The 12,788-nt window shown below is 54.8% G+C and overlaps 2 protein-coding genes across 2 annotated transcripts in view; one reads left to right on the top strand and one right to left on the bottom strand.

Moving 5' to 3' along the window:
- Positions 1 to 2,202: 2,202 nt before the first annotated feature.
- MEST lies at positions 2,203 to 12,270 on the top strand (the record flags this gene model as incomplete). The annotated part of the gene is made up of 11 exons (XM_004707885.2): positions 2,203 to 2,368; positions 4,193 to 4,272; positions 4,602 to 4,679; positions 4,795 to 4,931; positions 5,041 to 5,099; positions 6,315 to 6,355; positions 7,552 to 7,622; positions 7,937 to 8,038; positions 9,288 to 9,364; positions 10,101 to 10,164; positions 10,977 to 12,270. Coding segments are annotated over 11 exons (993 nt in total), but the record flags the coding sequence as incomplete, so codon positions are not given.
- Positions 12,171 to 12,788, bottom strand: part of COPG2 (COPI coat complex subunit gamma 2) — a 92,505-nt gene continuing 91,887 nt past the window's right edge. The window contains exon 21 of the mRNA XM_004707818.2: positions 12,171 to 12,740. Within this exon, the coding sequence (XP_004707875.2) occupies positions 12,610 to 12,740 (131 nt within the window). The 3' untranslated portion in view covers positions 12,171 to 12,609. The remainder of the gene's footprint in view (positions 12,741 to 12,788) is intronic.

Below are 12,788 nucleotides of genomic sequence, written 5' to 3'. Positions count from 1 at the left end.
AATTGAGATCGGGACCGGCTAGTAGGCGATTCCCGTTTGGGGGTCCCTCGCGGTGGGCGGTGGGTCCTGCCCGGGTAAGAACTCAGTGGTGTCCGGCGTGACTTCGGGTGTCCAGCCCCTGGTATCACTTGGCGCCGCGCGGTGGAGGGATTTTAGACCCGGGCGTTGTCGTGGTGCGAATTCAGGTTTCTGGACCTCGGCGTCGCCCCACGGGAGTTCTCGCAGGGATGTGATTACATTTTCTAAACCTCACCAAGGAGTGTTTTTCAGATTTCAGTAACGCGAAGCGCGGTTGAGGATGGCGCTGTGACCAGAGTGTCGTCAGCTTACCCGAGCCGCGGTGGCGCGCCCGAGTCCCGGAGCACGGAGTCACTTAGCGCGCCGGCCGGGGGTCGGCAGGCGCGGTGACCCTACAGAAACATAATTCTTTCCCCACTTCCAGGTCGAAGCAGCTGCGGCGCCGCGAGGTTGATTAATGTCCCCAAGGTTTGTTGCAGGGGTGTGTGAATATCGATTCGCCTGGCTTCTGACTCGCTACATTCGCGTCCAAAAACGTGTAATCGGTGCTGCTTATCGACCGCCAGATTGCTTCTGTACTGAAAACCCTACAAAATGTCTTTCGGGGCGTTCGCACAGGGGTGACTCGGCGTGCGAGCGGGAGTTGCGCGGGGCGCCCCGGCTGCCTGGCCGCTCTGCTGCGTCACTGCGGTCGGCGGTCCGGGAATGAATGGGGCGCCAGGCGAGCGGGCACCGTGCGCTGGCAGGGCCGAGAAAGATGGAATGCGGCGCCGCACGCTTTTTGTTAGCTTGCCGTTCACGGCAGTGTTGGCGCGAAGCCGGCTGCGCGTGTGGAGTGAAATGGGGGGCGGGGGGCGCAAGCGGGGGAGTGTGTTACACACCGGCACTTGGGCTCTGCGACATTTCAATCCTTTGTAGTATTACCTTGAACGGTAGGGCGAGATGCATTGGGGTCTGCTGTGCGGACACAAACCTCGGAGGGGACAGACGCACGCACACACGCACGCACTCACTCACGCACACGGCCCTGGCGAGCACGCAGAGACGCGGTGGACCCGCACCAACTATTGTGTGCGTTGGCGCGCGCTGGTTGCGGCTGGGGCTGGGAACAGGTAAAGTGGTGAAAGGGCGTATCCGCCTACAGTGCCATCTGCCAGCGCTTTTGCGATGCCCCCTCCCCTTTACCAAATAATTCCCGGCCCCCCAACGCTAACTTTTGTTTTAGAGGCATTGTTATGCGAGAACTTGCAATGTGCGGAATTGTCCTAAGCCTCTGGTAGCACTGGGCCGGGCTTTGGGCTATTTCCCCGAGTCTTTGATGTTTTCAAAGGCGAAACTAAACCCCTGGGTGGTGTCTGAACACGACCTTCCAAGTCACCCCCACCTTTCCTTTTTTACCTTGGGGGAATGTGATAATAAATAAAAGAAATGGGAACTTGCTCAAGAACCTGCCAAGACAAGCAGACGAATAATCTGCTGCCCTGACCTCTCAAGAGATTAGATTTTCGGGGTTATGACCAAGCTACTTACATGGGGCTGCCCTGAGTGGCCTCGAATTCAGACTGCATCCTGAGTAGCCCCCCACGTCTCACAGGGACAACTGGGGCTTCACTGGGGCCAGAGGGCATTGGAGATAAAAAAACCCCAAACCCCCAAAACTCGAAGTCTGTTTAAAGGCCTGTGGTATTAGAATATACATATGCGCACACACATTAATAACACCCCCCCATAGCTTAATTAACCTTGGGGGCCAGTGTGGAGATGGTGGAATTAGTAAGTGTGAGAGAAATGAAGATACCCCGCCTCGCCTCCCTCAATCCTGATAAAAGCCATTTTAGAGGTCTGCAATCTCCAGTCATTAAGTCATCTTCCTTTGACTTTACAAAAAAAACCCAACCCTCTTCAGACATGGGGTGGGGGGGCACCCATACAATGGAAGAAGCTGTGAAGTTAATGTAGAGAAATGCGGAGGGAGGATGACAAAGAAAAAATCATACTTTCTCTCCCCGCCCCCCCCCAATTAGGTGAGCAAATGCGGTGACTGCTGAGGTGTGATGACGTCCTTCTTGGCAAACTCGATTCCCTCCTCCCATCACCCAGAGACCCCCCTCCTGCTCCCCCTCCAGCTGCATCAGCATGGTCATAGAGTGGGCAGTAGCCCCCACCCACTGACCCTGCTCTCTGCTTCTCCGCAGGGTGAGGGAGTGGTGGGTGCAGGTGGGGCTGCTGGCTGTGCCTCTGCTGGCCGCCTACCTGCACATCCCACCACCTCAGCCTTCCCCAGCCCTTCATTCCTGGAAGTCAACCGGCAAGTTCTTCACCTACAAGGGGCTGCGCATCTTCTACCAAGGTGAGAACAGGCCTGCCGACCCACCGGTGGCACGGAGCGGTCCTAGGGTTCCTTGGGGACCTTCTTCTGGGTCCATGGACGATGGAGGGGGATGAATGGGCGATTTGCCCTCATGCTTGAGAGCTGGGGGACTCAAGAGAATTATGGGTGGGGTTGGGCGCCCAGGGAGATAACTCGGTTATCTTAGCGGTTGACCTTTTTCTCTTAAAAAAAAAAGTTGTGAACCTGCTTAATGATAAGATCCTGGTTGGGCTATGGTTGGCTTGGGAGTTTCCGGTTAAGGTTGATGTTTTTGTATAAACGAAGGTGCTAATGACCATTGTTACTCCGACGACCTCATTCCTCACTGAGTATGTGTGCCACATGCCAGTGCCACCTGCCGTGTTTCATTCTCGGATCCAGGCGCCCGCCACTAACCTCAGCCTACAGGGGAAGAAAACAGAAGGCTGGGGGAAAGACTGCTTTGGGCGGGGGTCAAGAGCAATAACGAAAAATGTTTGTCATAAACCGTTTTTCATTATTGCTCCTGACCTCCTCCCAAGGGCTCGCTGCGGTTGCGTGAGTAAACCCTTTTCTAAAGGTTGGCCTGGTGTCCCGGTGACTCATGGGGTTGCCAGCCACAGGCCAGCAGTTTGAAACCACCAGCCACTCCTCGGGAGAATGACGTGGCTGTCTACTCCCGTAAAGAAAGAATTCAGAGTCTCAGAGACCGCGGAGGCGGTTCTACCCTGCCCCTGCAGGGTCACTTTGAGTCTGAGTTGACGCGTGGCAGCGAGCTTGGCGTGGTTTCTGGTAGGCTGGCTGCAGCAGTGTTCAGTGTTTTTTAGTTGCCTCTCAGGGAAATCTTCACAGGGGGAAGTGTGTTTCCTCCTTATTTTCCTAAGTCATACTCATTAATAACGGGATGGTCTTCTTTCCACGGAATCTTTCCTAAGACTTGGTGAAAATAGCAACACATCGTGTAATGATTCCCAACTAAAACCTGACTAAATTCAGTACATAATTGGTTCCATTTTAATCCAGCTAAGCACAGTATTTTACTATCGGAACACTTGGCTGATTTCCCCCCTCGTTTTATTAAAACAAAAACTAGGTATTGCAAATTAGGTGGGGGGGGGGCTTTTGTGTTCAATGGCTTAAACAACTTATCAGACACCACACCCACCCACCCAATAGCCTGACTTGGCTAATTTTTAAGTGTTGTTTAATAATCCCTTTTTCATGTGTATTTTTAAAAGGCTTGTGTCTGCATTAATTAAGCCTTTAGATCGTAGAATCTGGGATCGTTGGGACATTATGATTTGATACTGAATTGGGGCTTCAGTATCTGCTGGATATAAAAATGCTGGACAAAGAGCATAAATCAAGGGGCCGTCTGCTGGGGGAGAGGGGTTCTAACTTAGAGAATTCTTATGAGGTCATTAGTGATAGGGCATAGCATCTCTTTGACCTGTTGGGATTGTACCTTGTGCTGCTGTTTCCTTTTAACCTTAAACAACCATCTGCATATTATTGCTAATAACGCTGAATAAAGATGAAAGCAAATGGCATGCTAGTGTTTTCAAAATAATATTCGGGGCATCGTTGCCATTACTGTGGCCCCTCCCACAGTTTTCAATATGCACATTCGCTGAGAATATAGAGGACCCCATGCCTGCTCCCACCTGACTCGGCCACCTTTCATGTCACAAAGAAATGTACCATGGAACTTTTGTGACTGTGGTCACGGCTGTGGAGTCCGTTAGACCCTGCGCCTTACATTGTAATCGCTGCTTGGTTCTTGTCTGAGGTTCACCCCAATTCCTCTCCCCTCCTTCCTTCCAGACTCCGTGGGTGTGGTGGGCAGTCCAGAGATCGTCGTCCTCCTGCATGGCTTTCCAACCTCCAGCTATGACTGGTACAAGGTAATGGGATGGGGATTCTAGAACGCCCACTATTGCACTGTCAGTGCTAGAAGGCTCCCCCCACCCCGCTAATTTGAACTGCTTAATCAAAGTCAGACTGCGGGTTGAGCTGTTTCGCATTACTCTTGGGGCGAGAGGCCCTGGCTTTCTGAGAAAGAGCAATGGCAGGCAGGCAGCAACGGGCTGCGGTCCCTCCCTCTGTGGACTCTGTACTTGTCCACGGCCTGGAGCACACCTTAGATTCTTGGCATGGCCACGTCTGCCTGTCCCACGAGGGAGCCATGCTCCCACCGGGCTGCAGGTTCGAATCCGCTCCTTTCCTCTCACAGATCTGGGAAGGTCTGACGCTGAGGTTTCACAGAGTGGTGGCGCTTGATTTCCTGGGCTTCGGCTTCAGTGACAAGCCGGTGAGCTGCGTCTCCTGGGTCTCTGCTGGGTCGGGGTGGGGGTGGGGCCTGGACAGAGGGGCAGGCTGGCAGCCCCCTGCACGCCTGACGGGGGTCCTGGCTTCTGTCTCCACAGAGACCGCACCACTACTCCATATTCGAGCAGGCCAGCATCGTGGAGGCTCTTCTGCGGCACCTGGGGCTCCAGAACCGCAGGGTCAACCTCCTGTCGCACGACTACGGGGACATCGTGGCTCAGGAGCTGCTCTACAGGTCAGTGTAGGGGCGCGGGAGAGGGAAAAGGATGCTTCCAGGGTGCTCTCCGGCCAAGGTTCTGGCGTGAGCCCGCCGAGTGACATGTGCCTCCCCACTCTGTCCCCAGGTACAAGCAGAATCGATCTGGGCGCCTTACCATCAAGAGCCTCTGCCTGTCCAATGGAGGTAATGGCCTTGGTGGTGGCGGGTTGAAAGTGGGGCACAGCCTACAGGGGCCACCTCTAGATGCCACCCCACAGACCCACTACTGTGGCACACAGTCAGGCTCCAAAGCAGGAGGTTCCCACCTCCCCCCCAGCACATGCACAGTGCGAAGGAGCTGTGAGGCTTGCACTGCCCACCTGGCGGTTGACAGTGGACTGCTTAATCGCTGTGCCACCAGAACCCCGATTTCCGACCCTTCGTGAGTGACGTCATGTGAGAGCAGAATGGCCCTCGAGGGTTTCCAAGGCTGCACATCTTCCTGGAAGCAAGGCCTCCCCACCTCCCACCTGCTTTCTCCTACTGCCGGCCTTTCCGTTGGCAGCTGAGCATCTTAACCATCGCACCTTTGGGTGGCTGCCTATCCCATAAGGGGCTCACACCTTTTCCTCACCATGGAAACACTGCAGTGGACCGAGGCTGCTTCTACACACTTTCTCGGGACAGTGATTTTATATAGGGAACACACGACACAGCACACAGAGGGGACGGGTGCCCGAGGACGATGAGCAGAAAGCTCTCTTGGCAACAGGTGCGACTTTGATGGACAGCTGTGATCACAACAGGTAGTCCTAAACTGGTTGCCGCTGCTGCCAGGTCTCAGCCAGCAGCCAGCAGACCTCAGACCTCTTGAGGTTTTCTTCTTCCCTGGGTGTGCCATTGAACCCCATTTGCAGACCCAGGACATCCCAGAGACTGCGGGATACCCTGCAAGTAGCCCATCAGGTGGGCCTTGAGGCGGGAGTTGGCCTGCCCCTGCATCAGCCACGTTCCCTCCTGACGGGGAAAACGGGCCAGGGCAAATGGGAGGCCTCTCCCAAGGCCTAGGCTTCCTAAAAACCCTCTTTCTGATCGCTTTCGCATCCCAGCTCACGGACCCGTCATCTTCTTGGGGTGGGGTTTCCTTCCGTGAGGGAAACACCGAGGGGGCCCGAGCCCAGTCATCCAAGTTATGGCTGTCCCTGCAAACTGCCCTGGGGTCCACCTCCCACATGGGCCACAGGGTCCCAGTGTGCCGCCCTCTGGATTCCTAGAACAGTAACCGGCTAACTGTACCAGGCTTTTATTTGATTGGCGATTCTGCTATGGCAGCAGAGACAAGATGCCTTGGATCCTGGCTTGGGCTGGCCTGAGAGCTTCTGGTCCAAGGCTAAGCAAAGCCTCTTCTCCCCTCTGCAGGTATCTTTCCTGAGACTCACCGTCCGCTCCTCCTTCAGAAGGTTGGCGACTCCTTTGTGTGGCTGCCGGGCTTTGTTCCGTGTCTGCAGTGAAACAGGGCTGGGTCTCGACAAGGGGCCAGAGCTAAAATTCTCCCCAAGTTGACACTAGAGAATTTAATTTTTTGCCCTCTGATGCAAGGAAAGCAATGGGAATGGCCCTTATGTTCAGCCTAAGCCGGTTTCCCAGAAGAAAAGATCAGTAAATAGCTGGAGAAGTACAGTGAACCCTCGTTTATCGCGGTTAATCGGTTCTAGGCCCTACCGTGATAAATGAAACTCCGCGAAGTAGGATTCCTTATTTGTCAATCAAATATTTTCGTAGTTAGAGCATAGAGGACATGAAAAAACACCCTTTAGTCACCATGACACTCGTATTACCCAACTTATTAAACGAAAAAGGGAAAATACAGTAAAACATTTTGGACGTTACAATTATCATTTATTATTTATTATATTATTTATGGCATCTAGTTTACAGTATTACATATTTCACATACAGTATTATTATACATAGTTCTTACAAATACTGTCATCAATAGCCTATGAAGTGACTTAAGGGATGTACTCTACAGGTGGGTCGCCGTCTTTTTCCTCTGAAGGAGCGGGTGTAGGCAGTGGGTGCTGTTACGCAAAAACCGCGATAGAGTGAAGCCGCGGAAGTCGAAGCGCGAAGTGGCGAGGGTTCACTGTACAGGGGGGTAAGGATTTAGGTGGTGTTCAAGGCAGTCAGGAATCCAAGTCTAGGGTGTGGATCAAACAGGATGGAGTGAGGGCTAGAAATAAACCCATGCCCCTTCACTTTTCAGTGTGCTCGTTGAGTGAAGGTTACAGAGTAGATCGGTTTTACATTCAACAATTCATTTTGTTTCAACTCTCCCACCATAATCCCCCTCCGTCACCATTACTTAACTTCCCCTCTGGGCCTCCTCTCCATTCCTTCTTCCTGAACCCTCTGAACCTTGCCCTTTGGTAAATGCTGCCCATCTTAAGTTCCAGACCTAAAGGGTAAGGGACATAGTCCTGGGGGTCCCACCAGTCTCTGGGGGGCCGAGAAGCGGGTCATGAAGTCTTGGAGACCTTAGTGAGAGCTGGAAAGGACACCCCTGAAGGGAGTTTGGCCAGAGCCCCTAGGCGTCCCCAGTAGAGAGCCGTCTCTCGGTGGACCCTCCGTGTGACTCTGGCCTCTTTGTCTGCAGCTGCTCAAAGACGGAGGGGTGCTCTCGCCCATCCTCACGCGCCTGATGAACTTCTTCGTCTTCTCGCGAGGGTAAGTCAGCGGACACCACCAGCCGCCGCTCCACGCTACTGGGAAGAGCTGTGTGATTGGAAACGGCGGAGACAGTTCTACTCTGTCCTTCCGGTCCCGATGAGTCGGAACTGACTCGAGGGCAGGGAGTGATTGGGGGTAAGTCGTCGGCAGCCAAGACGGTGGCTACTGTGTGATGAGGCGGCAGGGGAGAGCGGCTACAGTTGAACTCGTGGGCGAAGGCGGGAGGGAAGCAGTGGAAGGCATTCCAGGTCAGCGCAGGTCCACCCGGGGCACACCCTTGCTCACACCTAGCCTTTCTGGGCCTCTTTCAGCCTCACCCCGGTCTTTGGGCCATACACCCGGCCCTCTGAGAGTGAACTGTGGGACATGTGGGCCGGAATTCGCAACAACGACGGGAACTTGGTCATCGACAGGTAAGCAAAGCCCGTGGCTTTGGTTTCAGGAGGCTTTGTTTGACGCGAGGGGGAAGGTGGGATGGTTTGTTGTGTTTCCTGCCGGCCTGCTCCTTTACAAGCAGCTTGGCTTCCACGGGGGAGGCCTAAGCCTAAGTGCGGGGGCACCAAAGTCCGCAGCAGCAGCTATGAATTGTGTTTGGAACTAGCCACTGACGACGGTGACTCTGTTGGCCGCTATGCCAGGGCTGAACGTGGAGTCCTTAGTTACAGGAGGAGCCTGGTGACCTGTTCACAACTTTTCTGTAGCAACAGGGCCCGGAAGGGGTGCAATCCGATGGGGTCTTGCACTGCCTTCTCACACTCGCCTCCCCTGGGAGGGAAACGCCTTTCACAGAGCTTAGTCTGGGGACGGGGTGCTCGAGAGAAGGTGCTGTCCTAGATGTTGGCATCTTTCCCAGATCTGCCGGCAACTTTAGAGGGTGCCATTTTCCCTCCCCGCTTTGCCCCACCCCACCACAAGATCCCTAAAAATCCACTCTAATCTAGAAGACGGAAAGACATAACAGCTTTCCACAAACGCCACTGTATTTTCCTTTCCCCGGTATCTTTGGGTAGTGCAAACGGTTCACCTGCCCGGTGCCCGGCTGCCAAGGGGAAAGGGGCTCACGTCCGTCCAGAGGTTTCACTCTGACATCCCCGCTCCCCATTCCCCCCCGCCCCCTACCCGGGGCCACCAGAAGTGGGAAATGATTGGATGGACGGCAACTTTGTTTTTTTTTAAACCATCTCCTTTTCAAAAAAGCCAACACTAAAATGCCAATCCTCAGAGACGCTATTTGAGGTTCACGCAGCTACTGATGCCACAGGACCAGCTCCACGAGAGGACAGGAAGGCAGTTAGTTTAAGTGTGTGCTGATTGTACACCTAGCGCTGCAGGAGCAGCAGCAGAGGCAGCCAGCAGTCAGCTCGGCGAGGACTCTGAGGTCCACACCTGTGCGCTCGGAGCCCAGCGGCCCTTGTTGGTGCCTGCTCCAGCCTTCCTCCTCCTCTGGACCAGCACGCAGTCATTCCTCCCAGGGCCGGCCTGAGGAAGCCACGGGGCGTCCTTAGGGCTCTACTCTCCAGCCATGCGTTCACAGCAGGCCCCAGGCATGCACGGCCCCTGTGGTTTTAAGAAAACACGTGGGAGTCCTTCCAGTGGTTGGCTCCCCAGGACCGCCAGGTGTCTTGCCATTTTCTCCTGCCGACTCGCCCATGTCTTCTCCAGTCTCTTACAGTACATCAACCAGAGGAAGAAGTTTCGAAGACGCTGGGTAGGGGCCCTGGCCTCGGTGACTATTCCCAGTGAGTATCTCGACATGCTCTCCGGGGCAGGGGGCTGAAAGATCAAAATCGCTGCCACTCTGACCAGCCCCCGCTGGGGCTGTCAGATGATACACATGCACCGGGACACCCAGTGGCATGGGAACGACAAATCAAGACAAGTAAGCTTTCGCTGTCTGTCGGTCCTGTGCACCCACTTGGACCTCGGCCCAGGAGAAGCCCTAGGGGGCTAAGCGTTGGGCTGCTAAGGGCCAGGTCGGTGGGTCAAAGCTAGCAGCCGCTCTGCTGGAGAAAGATGAGGCTGGCTGCTCCCGTCAAGATCTTAACTCTCGGGAACCCTAAGGAGCAGTTCCCTTCTGCCCGACAGGCTCATCATGCGCCACAATCAGTGTGACAGCGGCAGAGATTTATGCTTCAAAAAACCCAAACAGGAAATTAGTGCCCCACTTCCATCCCAGGGTCAATTAAAGCTGAAGAAATGAGACTTGGACATAGTACCTTGAATTCAGAGACTCTTGAGAGGGGCCACTTACTTCTTTTGTCCCCAGGCTCAGAGGAGGGGTGAAGGGCTGCATGTGGGTGAGAAGGCGCTGCCTGTGCCTGGTAGCCTGCTCCGTGGCAGAAGCTAGGTTTCCCTCGCATTAATAGCAACCTATGTCCAGGAAGCCGTTTCTTGGAGGCGGGGTTCATGACGGGTGGGCAGGAGACTGGCTGAGATGGCGCCATGGTTAGTAACTCGGCCTCTTCTCTTTCCCAGTTCATTTTATCTACGGGCCGCTGGACCCCGTCAACCCCTACCCAGAGTTTCTGGAGCTGTACAGGTAAGTCTCCGCTGAGGCCTCGGTCGGTGACCTTGGCCTCGCCGTGGCGACTCCAATGCCGTGAGGCTGCCACTCTAGCTAGCTGCCATTGCCGACCTCATTAGCTGCATGTCCAGAAAACACGTCATGAAGGGCGTCTGACTCACACAGATGGGGCAATTCGCTTACACGTTCTCTTGGTCCACTGTCAGGGCCACTGTCTAGCCCTAGGTGTGTGCAGAAGAAAAAGTGTAAGCCGAGGCGTGGAGGTGGATGCATGTTGGCAGCTGCTTGCTTTAGTCTGACTGAGATGCCTTGGTGTAGCTGGCAGACTGATCAGTCAGCTGCCCGCCGGGAGAGCCCAGCTGTGCTCCCCTGGAGCCTGGAGCCCTCCAGCTCTGCGGGGTAGGGATGCAGAATCTAGATGAGGCCACATCCGAATGTGCCACGCTGTCACGTGCCCTAACGGCAGTCCCTCTGGCAGGAAAGGCCTGCGCTGGCTTTGAAGCACAGCCCCTCTCGTGGGCTGCCGCCGCGTGGTCTGCTATTCTGAGACCTCGCATTTCCCCAAGGAGCCGAGGAGGAGCCTGCTTGGCTCCTGTGGCCTTTTGAGTGGTTGCCCAGTGGACGCTGGATGTGTGAAAGCCAGTCTTGATGTGTCAACGGCTTAGCTGCCCGACACCCGACCCAGGAGGAGGAGGAGGTGGCCACACCCTCGTTGACTCCTTGCAGTATGGTCGTCTGCAGTGACGCTGCCTGGGCTTGCCCGCTGGCTTGTGCTTCCCACCGGCCCCCAGCCGCACGCTCACCTCCATGCCGTTCTCTCCCACTAGGGAAACGCTGCCGCGGTCCACAGTGTCGATTCTGGATGACCACATTAGCCACTACCCACAGCTAGAGGATCCCATGGGCTTCTTGAATGCGTACATGGGCTTCATCAACTCCTTCTGAGCTGGAGAGCATAGCCTCCCTGTGTCACCTCCCCGACCCACCCTCCCTGTTGTCTGTGCTCCACTTAGCAAGCCGTGCCCCAAAGATGTTCTGGCCGTTAAGCACTGTTCTCTCACCCAAGCCCCCTTTCCCGTTGGCAACAAGCCAGCAGCAAGCTCCCACTAAGGGGTGACCTCAGTTCACCAGCCCTACCCGGGACTCTGGGCGGGCGGATTGGCCTGGGTCGTTTGTGAGCAGAAAGTTCTGGTGAGCTGCTCTGCTCCCTGACGCAGGAAGTGGGGCAGATGGACTTGTCCGTGAAAGACTTTTTTTTTTTTTTAAACTCCTCTATGGGCTACCTTTGTGGACCATCTAGAAATGCTCCTTTCTGGCCCCACCCCAGACTAGAGTGGGGGAGTCGAGGCGGTGGAGGAGGCCTCCCCTCTCCTTGCGTGGCTGTGTGGGGCGCACGCTTCTGAGTCCCCGGCCCCACAGCCTCAAGGGAGGGTGGGTCTCCCCCAGTCCTGGCTCTGCTTCTCCTTCCTCTGCTGCTTCTAGTGATAGAGACACTTTGTCGAGCGATTCGATGTATTCTTAGACTAGGCGCTCTCGCCGCGTGTACATACGTTTTATAGGGACACTAAGCCAGCAGGTTCTTCACTCTGGTGGCGTAGTGAGCTTTACTGAGCTGTTTTCAGTAGCCGCTCCTGAGCTCTGACGGCATCCATGGCGTCTGTGCCAGAGATGTCCTGTTATTCGCTGGGAAGAAAGGCCCGTTCAAACAGCAAATAACAGTCTGACCCCTCATACCTCGGCGCTGTGAGGCCAGGCCTCCGGCGCGCTCGTGGAGGGGGGCGGGACCAGGCGTCGTCCGTCCCCCGGCTGAATGTGCATTGTTTACCTTCCCGACCTTGGCGGCCCCACAAGAGGCATGTGCCCGTCGCGGGCACAGCCCTTCCTGTGCTCCCCACACAGGAACGTTCCAGACCTCTTTAAGAACAAATTCTGAAAGATCTGTGAACAGTGGTGCTGAACCCCCTCCCCTTTTTTTTAAGCCACAGTTTCATTGTCTTAGTCGAAACAAGATTAGTAAGTGATGATTTTTCAATTTTTTTTTAATTAGCAGCTTCAAGTAGAACAACAATGAACGTGGAATAAGTGTTTATTTTCTAATAATAAAAATGAATTTTGACAAAAGTGGACTCTGGCTCCCCGCCCCCTGCCCCCCCTGGGGATAAAAATTTGCTGACGTTGCCAGGAACTTTCAGACGCACATTAAAGCAAGACTAATGACGTTAATAAGCAGCTGGGATAACAGAGACCACCCAAAGCTGACAAAGTATAGCGAAAAGGAGGAGGGAGGAGACCACAGAAACACCCATGCATGAGGACAGACAGACGCTGGCTTGACCTGATGCTCAGTTTGCTCCTCCCAGTGCATCACTCTTTCCAAGGGTGAGTCTGGGGCCCTGGCGCCACTAGCTTCAAGCCCACTGACAGTGCACGCACACCTACACCATCCTGCCCGCTGAAAGCTTAGCCAACAGAAGCTAAGATAACATCTACAGGTGTTTCCTCTGTGCTTCTGACGGTCACCTGCATGGTCACTCCATCCGCTAAGGCCAGCCTGGACCTCACCAATAAGTCACAGCCACCTCTGAACACACCTGTTAAGAGGACAGGGAGGGGAGAAGGCCAGGGTGAGCCGCAGAACC

The sequence above is a fragment of the Echinops telfairi genome, unplaced genomic scaffold (genome assembly GCF_000313985.2).
Source record: "Echinops telfairi isolate 266 unplaced genomic scaffold, ASM31398v2 ScPeMD7_23;HRSCAF=83, whole genome shotgun sequence".
Taxonomy (NCBI): domain Eukaryota; kingdom Metazoa; phylum Chordata; class Mammalia; order Afrosoricida; family Tenrecidae; genus Echinops; species Echinops telfairi.
The sequence above is the reverse complement of the archived record's forward strand: the minus strand, read 5'-3'. Positions and strand labels throughout refer to the sequence as shown.